General features: G+C 42.7%; 1 protein-coding gene across 1 annotated transcript in view; it reads right to left on the bottom strand.

Annotated features, from left to right (window-relative positions):
• LOC126249348 (uncharacterized) overlaps positions 1-25,450 on the bottom strand; it is a 198,205-nt gene that overhangs the window by 130,373 nt on the left and 42,382 nt on the right. The window contains exon 3 of the mRNA XM_049951002.1: positions 3,316-3,465. Coding sequence (XP_049806959.1) covers positions 3,316-3,465 — 150 coding nt within the window. The remainder of the gene's footprint in view (positions 1-3,315; positions 3,466-25,450) is intronic.

The following is a 25,450-nucleotide window of genomic DNA, read 5'->3' as shown; positions in this document are numbered from 1 at the left end:
TAATGGATGCCACTCTCATGTAATAGGCTGCTGTCAAGTGCCGAAATGATGTCCTACTAATAAACGACGAGAACTAGGGAACGGACGTCTAAAAAATAAAAAGAGAAACCTGTCAAGGATTCGAACCATAACTCCATGCTGGATGTAATCCCAGTAGTCTGCTGAGTGAGCTACGAGAGCTTGTAAATGTATTACAGCGTGATGCAGGTTCATCTGTACATTACAACGCGCTGCACGATGTGTCAGCGTCGTCAGCTCCTCGTTTTCATACATTTTTCAAAAGCAACCCGATCTGATACTGATAGGTAAATTTTGTCTTGAATTTGGATGAAGAATCGCATTACGACCTCCAAGTGCGGCATTTTTCTTCATCCTGTACATATACTGAAAGTACGAACGTGTTCAAATCATTAGATTAAAGATACTTTTTGCCCCAATTTTACATTTATTACACATTTACATCCACGTACAGGCTACATTCGTATGTTCAACACTTTGTGTGCATACCTCTGCTCCTGATAAATATTTTTAACCTGTTTGTCATTGTGTTTATCAACTTTTCACATGTCATTTTAATGGTCTAGATTTTCTGTAGCTTGTCCGTGAGATTTTGTTTGGTGGTTATGGTAAATTTCCTTATCCTCTACTTGACAATATCCCATGGGATTCATATCAGGGCTATTTCCTGGTCTGGGAAACACTTTCAGTTGCTTTTCTTCTAAATATTTGGAGACAATTTTGGCTTTGTGGCAAGGTGCCTCATCATGCATAAAAATTGCATTTTTATTAGGGTACCACTCATTTATTTGGGGTAAAAGCTCCTTTTCAAGAATTTTTTTGTAATGTTCCTGCCTTATTGCCCCTTCAGCAATGTGTGATCTGCCTGGACCTATCACGGGCATCACACTCCTGATCTTAACGGAAGTTGGATGCTTCACACACAGTTGTACGTACTCGGCCTGGAACGCTTCTCCTTGTCTCCGACGAACATACTAGTTGCTTTTTGTCATTTTATTTGTGATATGATGTCGTTTACACGAAATCTTATACTCGTTTTGTATAATATTATGTCATAATTTTTGTTACATTTTACTTGTTCTGAGTTACCGAGTGAGGTTCCGCAGTATTTGACACTGCACTCGCATTAGCGAAAACGATGGTTCAAATCTCTGTCCGGCCATCCGAACTTAAGTTTTCCGTGGTCTTCTAAGCCACTTAAGGCAAATGACGGGATAGTTCCTTCGAAAAAAACATGTACACTTTTCTTCCCTACCCTTCCTCCAAACCGAACATGTGTCACCATCTCTAACGATCTCGTCGTCGACGGGACGCTAAACTTGCTTCTTCTTTATTATAAACTGTTACTGTTTGCTAGGTTTGTTAAGTGAAAAAGAACACAAGTTCGATGCAAGTTATGACAAAAAAGAAATCATATATCAACCATAATGGGCCAACATAATTGAGATTTGCTGATTGATTCACAAAGTGGCTCCCCATTTACACATTCACGTCACTTCAGGTTATCATTGCACTGAATCACTCTAATCCTTGACCTATCCATTGCATTTAGTGCCCTATATGGTAAGCTGTAGCAAAATTAAGTTCCTCCTTGAAATCGCCAGATTGACCTTCGTATGTTAGTCTGGTCTAGAAATGTATTCGTCGGGTAGTATGAAATCGTGACCTATGCTCTGTCTCTGAGCCTGGGGGTTTTAGATTCATATCTGGGGTCATTTGCCAGTTTCTGATCGACCTTTGTCATGGTCTTGTTTTGACGTGCTACGTCCATTAGCTAGTACATAACGGTGAATTGTGTTGGTTGCAAGCATACTTTTACAATTTGTCTGAGCTATTTCACGGAAAAGTCAATTTCTTTGTGACGACTACATTTTTTTCCGGAGGTCGCTGTGAATTCAGCTGTGGAACAACACAGATCAAGAGTCGGTATAAGTATGGGCATCGAATGACGCATTCCTTGTTACTTTTTGGTGAAGTTATTCTGAACGCACTTTAACTGTTTCCTCAGAGTAAACTGTGAAGGTAACTTCGATAAAACTTCGCTCGTAGTCATTTGGATGCTAACATTGGATAGAAACCGTCCTCCCTCCATTATGAGTAAGGGTTTTTTTCCCTCTGTATCTCAGGTGGCATTCACAGGTTTCCGTTGTGGTTTGGTTGGGCTCCAAGTCCCCTACAATAATGAAATAGATATTTCAAGCAATCCATGCTCCACATTATTACCATAAACACTTACGTTGAGTGTCAGAATGGTTCCTAAAAACAGTCGACAGGTGCTTCTTTCCGCCTGCCTTCCCCAACTGAGTTATTCTCCTATGTACGCGGTGTTGACAAGTTGTTAGACTTAAGGGGGACGTGGGGAATATCTTGGGTACATATAAGCTAATGTAACTTTTACTTTTTGAGAGATAATTGAACCAAATTTTGTACATGTTGTCATTACGTTATTGGCTATAAACAGGAATTTTTCATTTTCTTGTCAAATAATTTGATCAAGACATTGCTGGATACTTTAAGAACATATTACATCACATGAGAAACATTTTCTCAATGATTACTTCGCTTGTTACTTTCAAACAGTTCCAGCCCTCGTATATATTTTTGCCTTCATATAGGTCTTTTCTTCTTATCTGATCCTTGTGATGTGCCCTTTTCGCAATATTCTTTACTGATATTTCCGATCTAGCAATATGCACATGATCAATCTTCTTCGATAGCTTTTCAGTGAAGCAAGCCGAATAAAATTCTAGTCTCATAAGGTTTCTGATTCTTTCATTGTTGCCATCATTGAACAGTAAACGAGCATTATGTAATGAAATTTTAGCAATTGAAGATGAGCAAAATATTGTCTTTGGGCGTCTCTTCTAATGAGGTTATTAAAGCTTTCTTTCGGGTTTTGTTTTTAGTCAACTGCTCACAGTGCTTTATACTCCACGAATGTGTTCTCTGATGGCAGGAAAGAACAAAATATCGCAAACTAGGAAAGAGTTGTATAGAAAAGGCGGGCGGGGGAGAGTTGAAACAAGATAGATATTACAACATTTGAAGCACGAATTAAATTGTGGAAACTGGTGACAATATTTATAACATGCTACAGAACTGTCTTCTGCCAAAAAAATTTCAACATCTTTTACCCATTTTACACACATCCCTCCTTAAAGTTAACGTACCTTCTGCACAATAAGAGTTTGTCAAAGGAAGAGAAACATTTAGAAAAGTTATTCGAGCTCCGTGGTACGTGTCGGGAAGAGTGCGGCAAAGCGGTTCCTGATTCGCTCTTGCGAGACCAAAGCTCACCTGAGAAAGTCAGCGTTGCGCTTTCTCCGACGCTAGCAGCAATTTGGTGTGTCTGCTGGGCAAAGTGCACGTGCTGACGTCGACGGCCTCTTTCTCTCTCCGGGGGCCGGAGTCCAGTACAGTGTGCAACTCTTGCATGACTTGCAAAACCTGCACGTAAACGCAACCAGTCAGTGAACTTAGCAAATTTACACAAACTTTATTCGATCAGGTGATTATGGTTTAGTCGTAAATACAAGACTTGTTCAGAAAGTAAGTTCTGATCAGAAGCGAAATGGAAACTACATTGAAAATAAGAAATGTTTAATTTGTGACAATTGGCTCCACCTTCCAGTTACTTCTCTACATAGTCGCCGCTCCAGCTGGGATATCTGTCGCAGCGTTATACCAACTTTCCAATACCCTCGTCATAGAAGGCAGCCGCTAGTGCTTCCCGCCAATTCTCTACGCTCATCTGTAGCTCGTTGTCTGTGCGAAAATGTTGTCTGCGTAGACAGTAGTTAATGTGAGCAGAGGTGAAACACAGAGGGAGCCAATTACCGGCTGTAGTGCGGGTGATCAAACACTTCCCATCGGAAACGCTGCAGGAGCATTTTCATTGCACCTGCAGATTGCGACTGAGAATTGCCACGAAGTAGGAACCGTATGACAGTTCTTAATGTGGGCTGCATAACGTCAGGCGGAATCTCTCACAGGGACCTCCTACGTGCCTGGAGACACTATTTTCTACACATCTTTATGTGCTCACCATGCGCTCAGAACTGAATAGAGCGAAGTGATGCAACCGAAAGCGATACTAGAGACACTGTCGAACACGCATGTGCAAAGCTTTATTAGATTTTCATCGTGGCTTCCATTTCTTGACCAATCGGAACTTACTTTCCGAATTTCCCTGGTATGATTGTACCATAAACCATATTACGAGCGATTTTGGATGGAAGTTATGACACTCAGAACATGAATGTGAAGCAGCTAAGACAGGCAACCCCAAATATATCCAGAGCGGACGAATAAATCGAGGGAGGGGTGTTTCGCTTAATTGTAGGGAACAATGTGTCGAACTTCCTGGCGTAGAAAACTAATTTTTGACATTTATGGTTTTCAAATTATGACACCAATTTTGTTTTCTTAAATGAAACTATGTAAATTTTTCTATGGGATTGGAAAGAGGCTTTCAAGAGAACTTCAACAATCTAAGGTGTGGAACTTGATCCAATAGTAAAAAGATAGCAGCTGGGCAAACCGTTGTCAGGGAAGTCCTACGAAAGCCGATCCTACTGGTTCCAATGAAAGCAAACACGTAGTTCAGGAGCAGTTAGTCTTTTATTGTTATGAGTATCATATGAAGTATTCAAAACATTGAGCTTCATTTTTGACACTTGCTGTAAAATGATTCCGGACAAACTACAGTCCACGTGGAATTTCATCTGGACTTACCACAGCACAACGGTATTTCCTTTTAGACTTCTTGTTATAATTTTCTCCACATATAAAGATCTTGAGGTGTTACATTTGGTGATAGTATAGGCCATATTGTGTTTCTCGAACGACCGAGTGTCTCAATAATTTGTATTAAGAAACCCTGCAATTACCCGTGTGGAATGACCGGGACATTCGTCATGTTGGTACCACTTGGATTGTTTTACAAGTCCAGTTGGATGTCTTCCAACGCCTTCGGGAGGAAATCTGTTAGGAACTCTACATACTTGTGGGTATTTAGAATACTATCAATAAGCCAGAGACACCTAAAGTGATTCTTGCAAATCACACAAGCGACGTTGAATGACCAAAATCTTTGTTAATCCAGTTCTCTTAGCCAACGTCGATTATCAACTGACGAGCAGTGCATATTGCAAAGATTGCATGGCCTTTGTTTGTAAATGATCCTTCATTCGTAAGCAAAATCTTGTATAGAAACGTAGCATCATCATACAGTTGTCGTAGAAACAATTCGGAGAACTGCAACAGGTTTCGAAAGCCATTGCCAAGAAGATTTTAATGGAGCGAAGCGTGTAAAGGATGAAATACGTTGGAATGTAGTATTCACAGAACACTTTTTTGGTTAATTCTGTAGGAAGGAAGAAAATTTTGAAGTTTAACATCCCATTGAGAACGAGATCATTTAGAGACGGGTAACAAGTAGGGTAGGGAATAGATTTGTGCTCCACGAAAGCTACGGTTCGGTAGTTTTGGTACAGTACATAAATGACGTAGTAATCTGTAGAATTACCAGTAGTACTGATAGCATTGGTAGGGAAACAAACATAAATAAATAAATGCGAGAGAAACTGGAAGTCGACGGGTTCTCTTTGTTTTTTATTTGTTTTGCACATCGTCAGTGTTAATTCATTGTGTACTTTATATTCTTACAAAATGTTTTATGAGTAATAAAAATTAGTTGATCGTATAACTTCTGCGCTTTTATGAAACCCAAAGCAATTACTTTTGATGAAAGAACAGTTTACACTCACAAATATAAAAAAATTATGTAATTCTACATCTACATCTACGTGGATACTCTGCAAATCACATTCAAGTGCCTGGCAGAGGATTCATCGAACCACCTTCACAATTCTCTATTATTCCAATCTCGTATAGCGCGCGGAAAGAATGAACACCTATATCTTTCCGTGCGAGTTGTGATTTCCCTTATTTTATCGTGGTGATCGTTCCTCCCTCAACAAAATATTTTCGCATTCGGAGGAGAAAGTTGGTGATTGGAATTTCGTGAGAAGATTCCGTCGCAACGAAAAACGCCATTCTTTCCAGCCAAAATCCTGCATCATTTCTGTGACGCTCTCTCCCATATTTCGCGATAATACAAAACGTGCTGCTTTCTTTGAACTTTTTTGATGTACTCCGTCAGTCCTATCTGGTAAGGATCCAACACAGCGCAGCAGTATTCTAAAAGAGGACGGAGAAGCGTAGTGTAGGCAGTCTCCTTAGTAGGTCTGTTAGATTTTCCAAGTGTCCTGCCAATAAAACGCAGTCTTTGGTTAGCCTTCCCCACAACATTTTCTATGTGTTCCTTCCAATTTGAGTTGTTCGTACTTGTAATACCTAGGTATTTAGTTGAATTTACGGCTTTTAGATTAGACTGATTTATCGTGTAACCGAAGTTTAACGAATTCCTTTTAGCACTCATGTGGATGACCTCACACGTTTTGTTATTTAAGGTCAACTGCCACTTTTCGCACCATTCAGGTATCTTTCCTAAATCGTTCTTCAGTTTGTTTTGATCTTATGATGACTTTATTAGTCGATAAACGACAGCGTCATCTGCAAACAACCGAAGACGGCTGCTCAGATTGTCTCCCAAATCGTTTATATAGATAAGGAACAGCAAAGGGCCTATAACACTACCTTGGGGAGCGCCAGAAATCACTTTTGTTTTACTCGATGACTTTCCGTTAATTACTACGAACTGTGACCTCTCTGACAGGAAATCACAAGTCCAATCACATAACTGAGACGATATTCCATAAGCACGCAATTTCACTACGAGCCGCTTGTGTGGTACAGTGTCAAAAGCCTTCCGGAAATCCAAAAATACGGAATCGATCTGAAATACATTATCAACAGCACTCAACACTTCATGTGAATAAAGAGTTAGTTGTGTTACACAGGAACGATGTTTTCTAAACCCATGTTGACTGTGTGTCAATAGACCGTTTTCGTCGAGGTAATTCATAATGTTCGAACACATATATGTTCTAAAATCCTGCTGCATATCGACGTTAACGATAGGGGCCTGTAATTTAGTCTATTACTCCTACTACATTTCTTGAATATTTGTGTGACCTGTGCAACTTTTCAGTCTTTGGGTACGGATCTTTCGTCGAGCGAACGGTTGTATATGATTGTTAAGTATGGAGCTAATGGATCAGCATACTCCGAAAGGAGCCTAATTGGTAAACAGTCCGGTAGCATACGGTAGTTTGATAGCTGTAGTATGGAATGATGGGGAAGGAAGTCGGCCGTGCCCTTTACAAAGGAACCATCCGAGCTCCTGGATTGATTTCGAGAAAGAATAAGAAAGCTAAATATGATTGATCCGACAGGGACTGGGATCATCGTACTCCTGAGTGTGAGTTAATTCTGTACTTTCAGGTGTTTAGTCGAACTGTTGATTCCATTTTTATCCACAATATTTCGGCCACTGTTCTAGTCGTCTTCTTCAGGTTCTGCGAGCTGTATTGTTATGTGTACTCTCTGTCTGGACTCCAGTCTTATTCTGAAGTATTATTGTTAGTATCACGCCGCTATTTATTGCAGAGTTTAACTACCGGTGCCTGCTTCACCTCTTGATGCTCATGTGTTTTGCAGGGCCTAAAATGTTATTCTGTGAGAAGCACATTCTCTTTGTGTCTCGTCGCATTCAATTTCTTGTTTATATTCCAGGAATTGCTCTATGACAGCTGATGTGCATGACTGTTTTAGTCATATGTCCCAGTGATGTTCGTTGGACCATCCCTTGACGCTTGTGATAGTCCGTCCCACGTAAAAAATGCAAAATTCGCATGGGATGCGGCGCTCACCCGGTTCTCGGAGACCTAAGTATTCTTTAACGTTACAAAGAAACCTTTTTACCCTGGTTGATGGGGAGTAATACACTCTACGCCATGTTTACGTAGGTGTTGAGGACCACTGGTCCCTATTATAATTTAACCCGAGTGCGTAGAAAGTTTCGACTCCGGTACTAGCACCGTGAAAATATTCCCATTTGTATAAAATTTGACCCATCAATGAAAAATAACGCGATATGGCTGCTGTCAATGAAATATGTGGTAGCATGCAAACTTTTGCAAAACAACGGAACATATAAAAGGGCCTACAACATAAATTACAAGAAAATAAATTCCAGTGAAGATCTTCAAACTTTCTAATACAGCTATCGGTGTAAATGCATCTCTCTGTATAGAAAAGACGCACGCCATTCAGATTTAACTTCAATTTATGTCCTAATGCCCAACAACAAGAAAATGAGTCACTGAAGTGTAAAGTCTGGATGAACTTATTGCTGCAACATGTGCCAAGAAGTTCCGTGCTGTTCGTATTTCCCTTCTTTGGCTGAAAATTGCTGACTGCAGTTTAAGTATGTTGTGCTCACACGTGCTACTTGTGTGAACAATGGAAAGGGGAGTGCATGTGCGAATGAATGTCAAAATTCTTAAGATTGAAAACTAAGTCTAGGAGGGAAACAATTAGTGAGAGATTTTAAATTAACTTCAGTTATTCTGAAAACAGACACAAAAATTCATGAACTGTAGATGCAAATGTCCTCTCATGAACCACGTGGTGGTACAAGACACATTCACGAAAAATAAACCTTATGCTATACACTGATCAGCCAGAACATTATTACCACCAAACTACTACCGATAAAACCCGTGCAGGCGACTACACTGTCATCTGGTGAGGAATGACTGCTAGTCGGACACATGCACGGTGAATGTAGAATCAGTGAGTATGCTGTCCGAGTATAGAATGCGATCTATCTGAGTTTGACCGAAGGCAGATTGTGATGGCCCGAAGGCTCAGCACGAGCATTTCGGAAACTACACGACTTGTCGGGTTAAAAAAAAATGTTCCAATGTGTGTGAAATCTTATGGGACTTAACTGCCAAGGTCATCAGTCCCTAAGCTTACACACTACTTAACCTAAATTATCCTAAGGACAAACACACACACACATGCCCGAGGCAGGACTCGAACCTCCGCCGGGACCAGCCGCACAGTCCATGACTGCAGCGCCTAAGACCGCTCGGCTAATCCCGCGCGGCACTTGTCGGGTGTTCGAGGAGTGGTGTAGTGTCTCCAACACGTGGCGAAACCAAGGTGAGCCCGCCTCCAGACATCGAGGGATTAAGTGATCACCCCTCATTACAGATGTCAGTCGTCGTAACCTGGGCAGACTACTAACAGAGGACAAGCGGCGAACTGTAGCGGGCCTAATATCAGAGTAAAAGTATATCTGAAGTCACAGTGCACCGAAAACACCTAACGAGAGGCATCTGCAGCCGACGATCCATGCATGTGCCAATGTTAACACCACGACATCAGCAATTATCACTGAAATGGGCACGTGACCATCGCCACTGGACGTTGGCGCAGTGGCAGAGCGTTGCATCGTCTGACGATTCCGTATCCATCATGCCAATGGGAGGGCACGAATCTGTCATCTTCCAGGGGAACAGCTCCTTGACAACTTTACTGCGAGACGGAGACAAGATAGCGGCAGCACTGTTACGCTCTGGAGAACATTCAGGTGGCAAACATGGGTGCAGCGGAACTCGTGCGAGACACCATGACGGCCAAGGAGTATCGTACACTGGTTGCAGCCCACGTACACCTCTTCATGACGATCGTGTTTCCCGACGGCAGTGGCATTTTTGAACAAGATAATGTTACATGTCACAAGCCCAGGTGAAAGGAACACAATGGAGCAATGGAGAGTTCCAGTTGGTGTGCTGCACCTCCCCCCCCCCCCCCCCCCTCACCAGCTCGCCAGATCCGAACATAATCGAAAATATCTGCGCTACGATTGAATTGAACGTGACGTCAGAGCTCATCCACCCCCTCCACCTCGCCGGAATTTACATGAATCAGGTGACTTGCGTGTGCAGATGTGGTGCCAACTCCCTTCAGCGATCTACCAAGGCCTCATTGCTTCCATGCCACTACACGTCGCCGCTATTGTCCGTGCCAAAATGGACAACCAGCTATTAGGTACACGGTAATAATGTTCTGGTTGATCAGTGTACAATCTCCTTAATACCGTTTAGAGAGTGAGGAAGTAACGTGAAAGACGACCTATATCCTCAGATAGCTCTCTGAAAACTAAATATTGGTCCTCGTATATTCACACAAAGGCGCAGTCTGAAAACAGACCTAACCTTACTCGCATAGATAAATAATATCAAAATTATGTCCCGCAGAAGCACCTGAAAAATCGTGTAATATGGAATTACGCCATTGCAGCGCAACTGAGCAACGATCTCACCAATAAACCTAGATGCCGCAGCTTAGAAATGCCAGTCTCAAGTAACATACAAGCTCAAATTTTATTCTTTACAAATCGTCAGCAGGCAGTACAATGTCAACAGCATAGGGAAAACCAACTGAAGTAGAAGATTCAGTGCTTTGTTTGTACGTATGCTGCCTTACAGAACTCGAAACTCGGTGCTCTCGACTCAGCCAAAGATAAGACTTGTGTATCAGACGAAAATGTGGACTATAAAGTCTTTGAGTCATGCGAGAGATTCGCCATTCCCACACTGATACACAAAATGAAAGCAGCTTGCAGAGTCTTCCAGTCCTTCCGGAGACAGTGTCAGCATAACGCGCATAAGCGATTTTTGGCTTCTCTTTCTCACTGTTATCCTCTTCCTTAGACGTTGATTTTGACTGCAATGCTGGCCTAACTTGCCTAGCTGGGTTTCCGTTCCATTGCAACACTATTTGTAGGTGTCGTAATTCTTCATCGATGCTCTACTTGTCTGGCAACAACCGAACTCTAAGGACTAAATTACACACATCAAAAACGTTTTGCATCACCCCTGTTCCCAGAACTCCTGCAAATAGACGTCGACTGTGGGTATTGTATCACAGACACAGACTCTTTGACTGTTCAGAGATGTCACTAAACCTGCCCAAAGATGTAAAGAACCATGCATCAGCAGCGCCTATTAGACGGAGGGGCTCCGACAGCCGATCAGTTCCAGTCATTCCACCAGGAACGAGGTACACGGCTCGTGTTGTCTGTAGTTCAACCATGCCTAGACGGTCAATACCGTGGTTCGGTTGCGTCCACATTGCCACTTTGTGCCAGGAAGGGCTCTCAACAAGGAAGCGTTCAGGCGTTTCGGAGTGAACGAAAGCGATGTTGTTCGGACGTGGAGGAGATACAGAGAGGCAGGAACTGTCGATGACATGCCTCGATCAGGCCGCCCAAGGGCTATTAATGCAGTGGATGCCCGCTGCCTACGGATTATGACTCGGAGGAATCCTGACAGCAACGCACCATGTTGAATAATGCTTTTCGTGCAGCTACAGGAAGTCGTGTTTCGACTCAAACAGTGCGCATTAGGCTGCATGATGTGCAAATTCACTCCTGACGTCCACGGCGAGGTCCATCTTTGCAACCACGACACCATGCAGCACGGTAAAGATGGCCCCAACAACATGCCAAATGGACCACTCAGGATTCTCTTCACCGATGAGTGTCGCATATGCATTCAACCAGACAATCGTCCGAGACGAGTTTGGAGGCAACCCGGTCAGTCTGAACGCCTTAGACACACTGTCCAGCGAGTGCAGCAAGGTGGAAGTTCCCTACTGTTTTGGGGTGGCATTAGGTGGGGCCGACGTACGCCGCTGGTGGTCATGGAAGGCGCCGTAACGGCTCTACAATACGTGACTGCCGTCCTCCGACCGATAGTGCAACCATATCGGCAGCATATTGGCGAGGCATCCGTCTTCATGGACGACAGTTTGCGCCCCCCTCGTGCACACCTTGTGAATGACTTCCTTCAGTATAACGACATCGCTCGACTAGAATGGCCAGCATGTTCTCGAGACATGAACCCTATCGAGCATGCCTGGGGTAGACTGAAAAGGGCTGTGTATGGACGACGTGATCCACCAGCCACCCTGAGGGATCTACGTCGACACGCCGTTGAGGAGTGGGACAGTTTGGACCAACAGTGCCGTGATGAACTTGTGGATAGTATGCCACGACGAATACAGGCATGCATCAGTGCAAGTGGACGTGCTACTGATTATTAGAGGTACTGGTGTGTACAGCAATCTGGGCTACCACCTCTGAAGTTTTCGCTGTATGGTGTATGGGCGGAAATGATGTTTATGTTGATCCCCATTCCAATTACTCGTACAGGTTAGGGAACTCTCGGAACCGAGGTGATGTAAAACTTTTTTTATGTGTGTTTATACTCATCGCCTAATTCACCTGAGTAAATATTTTAAACGCCAAAAAAAAAAAATCTACGTTTTGTCCTTTAAGCAACTCAGCATACCATCTGTATTTTATTTTTATTTTATTTTGTAAAAACATTTTTTCTTTTAACACCATGTAAGAATTTTCTCTCTTTTACCAATCACTTTTTAAACCAAGATCTTCTTCTTCTTCCGAAGGCTGCAGCCACAGGTTCTCATCAGCAACTCAGTTTTCTCAATGTATGAAGTTCATCCCATTTCACGGATCATATATATTTTTTAAAGAGTATATTTTCAGTCATTGCCTCGTTTTCTTCCCTACAATCTTCCTTTCGAAAATGTTTTGTAAAAGAATATCATTTCTAGTCAAGAGTCCAATGTGTTTTGCTTGGTGTCGGCCTGTAGGTCTTAGTTGGTGTTTCTTCTCTCTCATTGCTTGTAGAACTATCTCAGTCGTTTATCTGACTCTCCAGCTAGTTTTTGTAATTATCCTCCAGAACCTCATTTCCGCAGTTTCGAGGCGAGTTTTCTCCTGCTGTGCTGACTGCCCAAGGTACGTGGTTGAAAACTCTTGAAACTGGCAGAGTTTCGCTGACGAATACTGTAGACAGCCGGCTTGCAATGCAGAAAGCTAATAGAGAAAACGTTATGGTACACTTGCCAGAGATGTACAGAGCAGAATGGTATATTTTTATGAGACAAGCGTGACCCTAGTGGACGGGAGTCTAACATTCGGTGCTGATTTATTGCAGACGCTTGAGTACATTGTGCGTATCAAGGTAGATGTTAATGTTTCAATCACAAATTTTTAATGTTTAGCTTGAATCTGAGCAAATGAATCGGTGCAAGTAAAATATAATGTGTGTCGGCATATCTCTGAATTCTGAAAAGAAATCTAACGGTTGGTGGAATACCAAGACACGGGTGCGACTATGAATCTGTTCCCTCAGCATGCTATCGAGAATGCAACGCAAGCTACAGCCGCTGTGAGTGATAGTGATGGTCACAAAAGCAAACTACGTAACTACGCTAGGGTTTCAGCCTGTCCTAGTGCAATCGGAGTCAACATTTACTACCTGTTCCATTTGTGAACGTGACTCACTCATACGAAGTCTCCGCAGGTCGTGGATAACACATACATCCAATGGATATTGAAGAATACTTTCACAAGTAGTTTTCCGCAATACTGCTCACTAAAACCCGGGAAAAATGTAAGCTCATCGGGGAAAATATTAACTACTCTCTTAAAAAGAGTACACTTTTCGCTTCGCAGCGTTGTACATGTAGAGCTGGAACCAGGCGGTCATGTGACCCTTCACCCATGACGTGAGTCATGGCAGCGAAACCAGCCGTTTGTGTAGAGTCACCTCAGTAAGATGGTTCGATGTGGAGACGTGATAGAACAGCAGAAAGGAGCAAGGGTTTGTGGATCATCCAAAGACCACACTGTGGACGAATTTCTCCGATTTGTTGGTGTACCAGCTTGGACTGTCCTACGTGTTTACAATAAATGGTGTAACACACGAAGCCATGTGACACGGCATAAGAGAAATGATCATAAAAGGATCCTAGCAGACATGGGCTATAGTTAAGCGTCGCTCCTTGTCAGTGACAGTGGTTTTAAAACCTGACAGAAATAGCTGCAGCCGCGCGGATTGGCCGCGGGATTTAAGGCGCCATGTCACGGATGACGTTGCCCCTCCCGCCGGAGGTTCGAGTCCTCCCTCGGTCATGGGTGTGTGTGTTGTCCTTAGCATAAGTTAGTTTAAGTTGTGTGTAAGTCTAGGGACCGATGACCTCAGCAGTTTGGTCCCTCAGGTATTTACACACATTTGAAATAGCTGCTGCCACTGAATGCAGGTCCACCTCAACCAGCTTCCGAGCAAACACTGCGAAGGGAACTGCATAAAATGGAGATTTGGTGCAGGGTATCTCGTAAAAGGGCATTGCTCGCAGCAGCACATAAAGCTATTTCAGTGGTCCTAACAACACAGAAACTGAACAGTATCTGACTGGAGTCTTCTAGTGTGGTCCGGCGAGTCACGACTTTCCCTCTTTTCAAAAGATGCAAAGCGTCAAATGCACTGAAGTCCCAATGAGTCATTTAACCCGCAGTATTTCAGATGTGATGCCTATCTGTTGTGTTTTTAGAGTGATTTTTGTCACGTGCTTTTGTGCCACGGTATTTATTTCAATGACGTATACACGCAGACTGATGTAACGAACGAAAATTTGTACTAAGGTCGGGATTCGAGCCGGGGTCTCCTGCTCACCAAGAAGATACGCTAACCACTACGCCACGCTGTCATAGTGGCTTTGGGCAACTGCACGGACTACCCTAGCACGCCTCCCTCCTCTATCCAAGTAACCAGTATCGCGTCAGCCCACTTGGTATTACCCCTAAACTCGAAAAGCATTGCAGAGGCTCTCAAACTGTCTTCAAATAGGAACTTAGTATCGAACGAGACGGGGAACATGCCTGAAACACAGGCATGGGTGGTTTAACAAAATTAACTGGTAATTTTTTCTTTCGTCTCTTCAGTTTGCATAAATACATCATAGATGTTTCAGATTTGAAAACGTATTTGGAATCATATAGCTTCACTTGATTAAACCAACTATACCTGGGTGACAGACAGGTTCCCACGCTTCTTTCGATGCTGAAATGCTGTTCCAATACAGCTGAAGAGCCTATGCAAAGATTTCGAGTTTAGGGGGAATACAAAGTGGTCTGAGGTGCAAATGGGAATTTTGATTTAGGAGGGAGGCGTGCTAGGATAGTCTGCGTAGTTGTGCAGAGCCACTGCACCGGAGTGGCGTAGTGACTGGCACATCTGCCTTGTGAGAAGGAGGTGTGGGTTCAAATTCTGGCCTTGGTACAAATTATCATTCGTCGCTTTAGTCTGCTTACGTACACTTGATAGCCACTGTTGAATACAATCAACTTAACATAGCTGTGTGACAGATCCTCTAAACGCCGAAACCCTTTGGGGTACAGTTGTCTGACTATACACAATCGTCACCACAAGACAAAACACGGCATTAGAGATGAGACAGTCCTTGACGCTTGTAAATTAAATTTCGTTTCAATAAGTGACGCTGCAGAAGTCTTATCACACTCATTAAATAACAGGACGAGTTATTGTTCGTGATACGAATTTGAATCAACGGTTAATCAAACGAAGATTGCGTGTCTGATCGAGAGACGAGTAGGCATAAAGAGACGTAAAATATCGATATGTTCACCAGTATCAGTTTACAAGGCGGAATGTCCGAACCTGGAAATAAACAGCGATGTGTTTAACACTGAACTGGGAACCCCATGAAACTTATGTTGCCCCTGAGAACTAACCATGAAAGGTATACAATAATGTGCAGCGCACAAGTGTGAAACGCCGTGAAGTAAAGTTGTGGCGATGGACGAAGAGTAGCACCCAGTACCTATATGCATTATTAACTAAGCACATTCAGATCTCAGATATTAAATTTGTTCACGATAACGTAATACTGGAAAGTAAAACGACAATACAAATGGGTTTGGTCTGTCAAGGATTCGATCGAAGCACCTTTTGCTATTTTCGTATAGCTACGGCAAGACATAAAAGCACTCCGTCTTCAGGCCACGAGTGGCCTACCGGGATCATCCGACCGCCGTGTCATCCTAAGTGGAGGATGCGTATAGGAGGGGCGTGGGGTCAGCACACCACTCTCCCGGTCGTTAAGATTTTATTCTTGACCGAAGCCACTACTATTCTGTCGAGTAGCTCCTCAATTGGCATCACGAGGCTGAATGCACCCCGAAAAATGGCAACAGCGCATGGCGGCCTGGATGGTCACCCATCCAAGTGCCGATCACGCCCGACAGCGCTTAACTTCGGTGATCTCACGGGACGGCTAGACTTGAAATATTTATTGTTTCTTCACCAGTAGCGAATATTTCTGTGCTGCCTGAGACTCCAACACCGCGCATACCGTCGTTGTTGACCCCATACGAGGAGGTGTTAACTATCAAATACTCTTTCACTAGTAGTTAGGATCGAGCCGTTCGTAGAGACACGGAGGAGTTGGGCACCGTGAGGAAACAACGAAATGATCTCATAGGGTTCAAATCCAGAGAAAAATTGGAACAGAGCTCGAATCCCAGTGCAGTGCCAATGTTTTCAAAATCTCGAGGTCACGTAAAATAAGAAATAAGGTCTTATGACCTTACAAGACGATTGATTCGAGAACTAAAATAACATTACTACTGTAAGAAAGCTTACAAGAGCTAGAGTTTCTGCAAACAGTGACTTTCGCCTCTGACGGCCAAAACTAATCCAATCCTGTCCCAGTTAGTAGCGAATGAACATGATTAAGTTTGCTGCCTTTTTGTTACCACGTACAAGCTTCGCAAGCATCCGTAGTTTTGCGTGGTTAAGCCACTATTAGAGACAAAACTATGATAATAAAACAGGGTCGCCACCAGCCCTTGTCCTTCCTAAGTATTAAGAATACTGAACTGGAACATCACTCGAATACTTAATTCAATGAGAAATATTAGTTTCATTGGGATAATTGATGAGTGTAATTGAGATGCCAATCGCTTGAATTATCAACCGTTCCTCTTCAGGTCAACATACTTGTCTCATGGATTTATGTGGTTACAGGCCTTCTCAGGCAACATATATGGGGAGTATAAAATCAAAATTTTTGAAAATAGGAAAGGTACTCACACAATTGTAAATGAGCGAACCGGACAAAGGAAGTTAACATTCACGAATCAAGTTTATTCATTGAAATAACTCATTAAAATGGGGAGGGGGGGAGGATAGTCAGTTAACATTCTAACCTGTCGTCTGAACACTAAACCATTAAGATGACAGCTTCATGCTGTAACTTGGTTGAGGGAGCGAGAGGAGAAATTGGGGGAAAAGTCGCTCGTATGCTCACACGATAGAACAGATCAAGCCTCAGTTTACCAGCAGTATTTGCATACGCGAACCCGCAAACAGGTCTAACCCGTTTAGAATAGTTTACAAAAGTAATTTTAACGGATAATGAATCGCGCCCGACAACGGATAGACGACCCCTCCACGTTGCAAGTTACCATACACATTTAAACAAACTGAAAGAGAAACTAAAAACATTAATAATACCAGAATGTTTACTAAAACCACGGCAAGATCAAATCATCGCGAGCCCCACATGAGAGACCTAACCTTGCAAAAATTAATATTGAAATGGTTTCACGGCACACGTGGCACTCCAGTGAACAAGGCAGATCTCAAAAATTCGCATAAAACACTCAAATCTGAAAGTTCAAATGATCTGCCATCTCAATTGAAATTGAAACCGAATCAAGAAACATGATTACAAATTCCGAACAGAAATATACGGAAAATCAGAAAAAGAAAAAGCACACATGCATGTAGAGTCAATCACACCATATTTTGTGATACTGGCCCACATTATACACCACTACTGGTGATATTCCACCCCGCTGTTCCAAAGGAACAAGGGAAGTTTCGCTCACTGATAAACTCCGAAACAAACAGATTCAAAAAATGCTTCAAATGGCTCTGAGCACTATGGGACTTAACTTCTGAGGTCATCAGTCCCCTAGAACTTAGAACCACTTAAACCTAACTAACCTAAGGACATCACACACATCCATGCCCGAGGCAGGATTCGAACCTGCGACCGTAGCGGTCGCGCGGTTCCAGACTGTAGCGCCTAGAACTGCTCGGCCACACCGGCCGGCAAACAAACAGATTCCATTCCAAAATCCAAATACGAACTGAAAAATAAATATGGCGCTTCAGCTAACCTGAAGAAACTTAAATATTTTCAACGTTTTCTACAAAAGACGTTTAACAACATATTCTAACTCAGCAGAAGGTCTACTTAATCCTATGGCCATACTCGCCGACGACCAGCCGAACAGTGCCGTTCTGAACAAAGCTACCCCAGATTATAACAGACTGAACTGACTACCAACCCAACAGTAAGCAACCATCGTGCACAAAGGCTAGACATCTCTGTTCACGTAAGAAGGACCAAGGTTGATCATCCTGTACTCAAAGCACAGGACAAGCAAGTTCTTCTCCGAGCAGACGACACTGCACGCAGATACTGCTACCCAAAAAACCCACAAATACACACAAAAATACTCATTCGTTCACATTTAGGCACACAGACAGTAAAATAAAGGAAGGACATGACAGGCAAATGTTAAGAATCCAGTTTGAACATAAGATATGGAGCATAATCAATTGAACTACTGATACAGACACAGGTTGCTTGTATACATGTCATTCGGGCATCGCATTTGTGTGATATCTGTTGCTCAGTCCTCCCGGGGTAGTTGAAGAACTAAATAGCAAACTTGCGGTGTGAAAAAGTAGGTGACACAAAGATCACAGGAGGCGACAGACTTAAGGAACGACTCTACTGAGACGTTTCAAGTGTTTCATGTTGGTTTGGAACCATAGCACAGTCCTTCGTCCTTAACTTGGCGTTACTGGAGATGAGGAGGGTATGTTCGTGGCTGTTAAAACTGGTAAAACCTTAGCCATTACAAGATAGTCTCAGTCTAACCAAACACCGAATTTCACGTGTCTTAGTATCATATATTTGTCCTAATGAAGTACGCAGCACACGGTACGAGAAGGTTTTAGCTGTTGTTGTGAATAACCTACTTGTGGTCTAGTAGTCAACGTCACACAGTGCGAACGTTAAGCTATCAAAACCATCCTTTTCCTTTCTTTTTTAAGCCATAATCCGCCTGTCTGTTAAGAGCATCAGGCTGACAGCAGATCAGAGACAGTTTCGCTCATTTCCTAACCAGCCAGTAATTGAAAAATGTTGCGGAAATATAATTGCAAAAGGGCTCGTGGGTATCAGTCATGGTAAGACGAATATCAACGACATCCGCCAGTGGCAGCTTGATACAGAACGGCGTAAGCCTAAATGATTGCGGCTCGTCGAGCATAGAGGATATGAGCTCCAGGGAATTTTCTGCGCTCGAATTAGCAAGTATAACATTATGTAATGTTGCGTATGACATAATAGTATGTTTCAAAATGCTCTGTGACGATTTGGTATGACATGTTGCTATAGGCGTGTTTAGCTATGGTCTTATTTTGTTCAAGTTTGTAGTATGGCTCGTGCCGTGAGAACGTGAATATTTCTTATTTTTGACGTTTTGAGGAGCTTGGTTTATGCATTAGAAAACGGAATTTAAAACGGAGTAAAGTTTAACACTAGTGACATTGTGTTCTGTTTGTGCTTAATAAAAGGGTGAAAGCAGTAGAAGCAATTCGAAACATGTATGCCCCGTATGGAGTGATTACAATCGAGGAAGTCAAGTTGTTTCGTTCCATGTATGATCATTTTGAGATAAACTAATTACCGCATTCAGGAAGACAAGCAAGCGTTGATGAAGGACGTTTATGCGACTTACTACTATGGTCAATGACAGTGTAAGCGATAACTGGCAAGCGATAACCTTTGTAGACACGTGCCTTCAGCAGTCATATTGAGCTTAAAAGAAGGCAAGGAAGATTATGGTACACCGTCTTGTCGAAAATGAGATTAGATGTGAATCAGAATCTTGAGCTGGGAAGGATGGGGAAGGAAATCGTCTGTGCCCTTTCAAAGGAACGATCCTGGCATTTACCATAACTGACTTAAGTAGGTCAGCATAAACCTAAATCAGTGCGCCCTGACGGTCATTTTTTCAAATGTGTGTGAATTCCTAAAGGACCAAACTGCTTAGGTCATCGGACCCTAGACTTACACACTACTTAAACTAACATAAACTAACTTTTGTTAAGAACAACACACACACCCATGCCCGAGGGAAGACTCGAACCTGCGGCGGGATGGGCCGCGCAGTTCTTGACATGACGCTTCAAACTACGCGGCCACTCCGCGTGGCTGATGGTGATTTGAAGTACCGTATGGTAACTTCATAAGGAGAAGATAGTGGGTACGCCATAAGAAATATTATCTGAAACGACGGCCTGTATACGTTCACAAAATGTATTGTTATTGATATACATCTGGTGGCACAATGAAGGTGTTTTGTGTTACGAACTGCTTCACAGGGATGAGTCCTTCGCATTTAACATTTGTTGCCAACAAATGAGATGACTTGCAGTCGCAGAGTACCAAATGAATCCTGGAAGACAGTACCAAGCTGCTTGGTGGGCAAACACGCCTACCGCACATCTTCTAATATGGCCCTCGCATATGTTTACCTTTCTCTCTCCTTATCGATCAACCTCTAAGAAAGATAGTTTCTGTTTTCTTTGGTTTGTTTTTGTTTGTTTTGTTTTGGAGGTTGCGCTTTAAACGTGGCTGATACTGAAGTGAAAAATATTGTTGACAATTTCTCTGATATTTGTGTATATTTCGTTCAATAAACTGACGGGAAATGCGCTACACTAATACCACTGGTGTCTCATCATAATACCATACAACGAATGGCTACCTTAATTCAGTGTGAAGTCTTTTGTCATCCTCAAGTAGCTTCACCGGACTACAACATAAATACGACAATGTGGCTGTGAGAGTAGTTGCTGCATGTAACACAGTTAACAGAGTATCCAGTATTACAATTTCATTAATAGATTTTTGTATTTTCAGTAGCAGTTTACATCTACATCTACATGGATCCCTGCAAATCGCACTTAAGTGCCTGGCAGAGGGTTCACTGAACCACCCTCACAATAATTCTCTATTATACCACTCTCGAACAGCGCGCGGAAAAACAAACACCTATATCTTTCCGTGCCCTGATTTCCCCCCCCCCCCCTTTTTTTTTATTATGATGATCGTTTCCCCCTATGTAGGTCAGCGTCAACAAAATATCTTCGCATTCGGAAGAGGAAGTTGGTAACTGAAATTTCGTTAGAAGGTCCGGCCGTAACGACGAACGTCTTTGTTTCAATGATATCACCCCAAATTTTAAGTCATGTTCGGAACACTCTCTCCCCTACTTCTCGAAAGTACAAAACGTCCTGCCCATCTTCGAATTTGCTCGATGAACTCCGTTAAACCTATCTGGTAAGGATCCAAGACCGCGCAGCAGTACTCCAGAAGAGGACTGACAAGCGTAGTGTAGGCAGTCTCTTTAGTAGATCTGTTACATTTTCTAAGTATTCGCCAATAAAACGCAGCCAATGGTTTCCCTTTCCCACAAAATTTTACTATGTGTTCTTTCCAATTTAAATTGTTCGTAATTGTAATTCCTAAGTATTAAGTTGAATTTACGACCTTTAGATTTGACTGATTTATCGTGTAACTGAAGTTTAACGGATTCCTTTTAGCACTCATGTGGATGACATCACAATTTTCATTATTTAGGGTTAATTGCCAATTTTCGCATCATTCAGATATCTTTTGTAAATCTTTATGCAAACTGTGACAAATACTTTGTTCCAACGTTATGAAATACCCTGAAATATATTGCCTATTGATATCAGTCCAGTACGGATTTTGAAAGTATCATGCTTGTGGGACATATGCTGGCACATTATTAGCAAAATGGTTCAAATGACTCTGAGCACTATGGGACTTAACTGCTGTGGTCATCAGTCCCCTAGAACTTAGAATTACTTAAACCTAACTAACCTAAGGACATCACACACATACATGCCCGAGGCAGGATTCGAACCTGCGATCGTAACGGTCGCGCAGTTCCAGACTGTAGCGCCTAGAACCGCTCTGCCACCCCGGGCGGCACACTTTATTAGCACAACATACTGCATAGAGGGGCTCTCAAATTGATTCCGTATTTATATAGTTCCAGACAAGCTTTTTATATCATTCCTCATAAGCTGCTCCCAACCACGTTGCTTTCCTATGGTGTGTCGTCTCAGTTGTGCGATGAGATTCGTGATTACCTGTCTGAAATGTCACAGTTCACAGTAACTGACGATTCTCACCTAGTGAAGTGGAAGTGCTGAGTTTGATTCCGCAAATAAAGTGATGTAGACCTCCTGCTATTTCTATATTTATGAACTATTTAGCAGGCAATCAGAACATTTCTCTTAGATATTTTGCAGGTAGTCCTACTATCTATTAAACTACTTAGAAGAACAAGACGAACTGCAAAATGATGTTGAAAATATATCTTCACAGTGCAAAATGTGACAGTTGGTCCTAAACAATAAAATGTGTGAGATTCTGCACATGATTATTAAGAAGGTTTTGTCAGGCTTCGAGAAATCGATAAGGAAAACAAATTTGACTGCCATAGATCTAACGAAAGTCTTAGGGTTTACAAATATAAACAACGTAACTGGGGAACATCAGATGTGCCGAAGGTGAAATAAACGTCGGGTTATTGGCACAACCCTTAGAAGGCCCAAGAAGTTTAGTAAGGAAACTGCCAGCACAACAGTTGTTCGACCTACCCGGCCGGTGTGGCCGTGCGGTTCTAGGCGCTTCAGTCTGGAACCGCGAGACCGCTACGGTCCCAGGTTCGAATCCTGCCTCGGGCATGGATGTGTGTGATGTCCTTAGGTTAGTTAGGCTTAAGTAGTTCTAAGTTCAAAGGAACTGATGACCACAGATGTTAAGTCCCATAGTGCTCAGAGCCATTTGAACCATTTTTGTTCGACCTATTCTGGAATATTGGCTGACCTATGTGCGATCATTACCTAACGGGATTGAAGAAGGACTTCTAAAACGTTGAAAGAAGGCAGGTAATTTTGTGGTATAGCGAATTAGGGAAGACTGTGTCATGGATGTTTTTTCTTGTTTTCCCCCCTCGATGTTGGAGGGGAAAGGGGGCAGGGGGAATAGTTGGGGACGCAGTATTAAAACAAACGCTTTTACAATGCAGCTCATTATTTCCACAACATATCAACCAATATCTTTCTCCTCCGGAAATTGTAGCGATTCTGTAAACCCTTCACGAAACACTTAGCTGTGAATTTGAGAGTAATAGCGTATCAATGCGATGTAAGTGAAGTGCCTCAGCAGAACGTAATTTCTGTCATGCTGCACTTATTGTTTCAGAGACATTCAGTGCACTTAAAAGTGCTCAAAATGTGAGTGATATACTACATATACACAATCATTTGGCAAGGTTTCCACAAAAACTGTTCACTTTTACAATCCGCTTAGTTACGTTGGTAGAATATACATTTTCTTAAGGCGAAATCTAATGCAGTTTCCTGCATTGTGGGATTGGTAGCTTGCTGAAATATTTTATAGTAGTTACGTTTATCATGAGTGCATTCTATAACTTATTTTTCGTTAAGTATTTGATGGCTCTGAGCACTATGGGACTTAACTTCTTAGGTCATCAGTCCCCTAGAACTACTTAAACCTAACTAATCTAAGGACATCACACACATCCATGCCCGAGGCAGGATTCGAACCTGCGACCGTAGTGGTCGTGCAGTTCCAGACTGTAACGCCTAGAACCGCTTGGCCACCTCGACCGGCAAGTATTTGATGAAACGTCAAAAATTGATATGCCAACTCATGTTATAGCCAAGTATGAAACGTCTGATACTTCAAGGGGTGAGCGTGGCTTTGCAACCAAGGCCTGCACGAGCGGCTTGCGACGGGCCATCCAGGCTGGACGGCTGATCGGCTGGTTGTTGAGGTACAGGCTGGTGCCGAGACGAGACCGAAGTGTGGAAGCCGGTGGTGGAAGGACAACACCCCCCCCCCCTTCCTCCCCACCTCCTAACTGCCCGGGACGGGCCTCCTTTTGACGTAAATACACTATGTGATCAAAAGTATCCGGACACCTGGATCAATATGACTTACAAGTTCGTGGCGCACTCCATCGGTAATGCTGAAATTCAATACGGTTTTGGCCCACCCTTAGCCATGATGACAGCTTCCACTCTCGCAGTCATACGTTCAATCATTTGCTGGAAGGTTTCTTGGGAAATGCCAGCCCATTCTTCACGGAGTGCCGCACTGTGGATAGGTATCGATGTCGGTTGGTCTTCAACCGTCGGCGGTCTCTGTCAGTCAACAGACGAGGTCGGCCTGTACGCTTTTGTGCTGTACGTGTCCCTTCACGTTTGCACTTCACTATCACAGCGGAAACAGTGGACCTAGGGATGTTTAGGAGTGTGAAAACCTTGCGTACAGACATATGTCACAAGTGACACTCAATCACCTGACCAAGTTCGAAGTCATCGAGTTCCGTGGAGCGCCCCATTCTGCTCTCTCACGATGTCTAATGACTGCTGGGGGTCACTGATATGGAGTATCTGCCAGCAGGTGGCAGCACAATGCACCTAATATGAAAAACGTATGTTTTTGGGGGTGTCAGGATACTTGCGATCACATAGTGTATATTAGAAGTAGCGGTGGTTCTACATTACTTTACTTGAGAAATCACATTCACCACTTCCATTTCACTCAATGACGTCCCGTCAGTTACTGTGAACTGTGACATTACAGATAGGAAATCGACGAATCTAGTCGCACAACTAAGACGGAAGACTATAGGAAAGCAGTGTGGTTGGAAGCAGCTTATGACGAATGATATCAAAAGCTTTTTTGGAACTCTATAAATACGGAATTAATTTGTGAGCTCCTGCAGGCAGCTTGCTGTGCAATTAATGTGCAGCAGTGTCTCACAAGAATGATGCTTTCAAAATCCATGCTGGTTTGATGTGAATAGGTAATATATTTCAGGTTATTTCATAACGTTGGAACAAAGTTTTTGTTCACACGTCGTGCTCCATGTTGATATCAATGAAATGGATCCGTAACTCAGTGGATTATGTTTGTTATTTTTTCGTATGTATTGCAGTGGTCTGTGCAACTTTCCAGTTTTATAATTCGCCATAACACTAGAATACTCCTCATGAGTTCGTAGGAAAAGTAGTTAAGCCGCTGCATCATTGATGCACAAGGTTTACTCCTAAATCATTAGTCCACTCAAGAAAAACATTGCTTGTCGAAACGTAATCCTCCTGCTGCGACTGTGATACTGTCATGAAAACGTAGTGGAACATGTTTGGTTACGCTGTAATAGTTTTATTACTAACTGGAATGACAGAGAATTATCTTGCATGATTCATTTGATATTCTGAATGAATCCCACTTTGATGTGCCATCGACTTATCAAATATACATTTACAGATAGGGGAAATCACCTTCACGCAGCAACTACAACTACACTTGATGTCTCTATCGCGATTTATATGATTCAGCTATC

The sequence above is a fragment of the Schistocerca nitens genome, chromosome 3 (assembly GCF_023898315.1).
Source record: "Schistocerca nitens isolate TAMUIC-IGC-003100 chromosome 3, iqSchNite1.1, whole genome shotgun sequence".
In the NCBI taxonomy this organism is placed as follows: domain Eukaryota; kingdom Metazoa; phylum Arthropoda; class Insecta; order Orthoptera; family Acrididae; genus Schistocerca; species Schistocerca nitens.
Note: the sequence above shows the minus strand (reverse complement) of the source record. Positions and strands in the feature narration are given on the sequence as shown.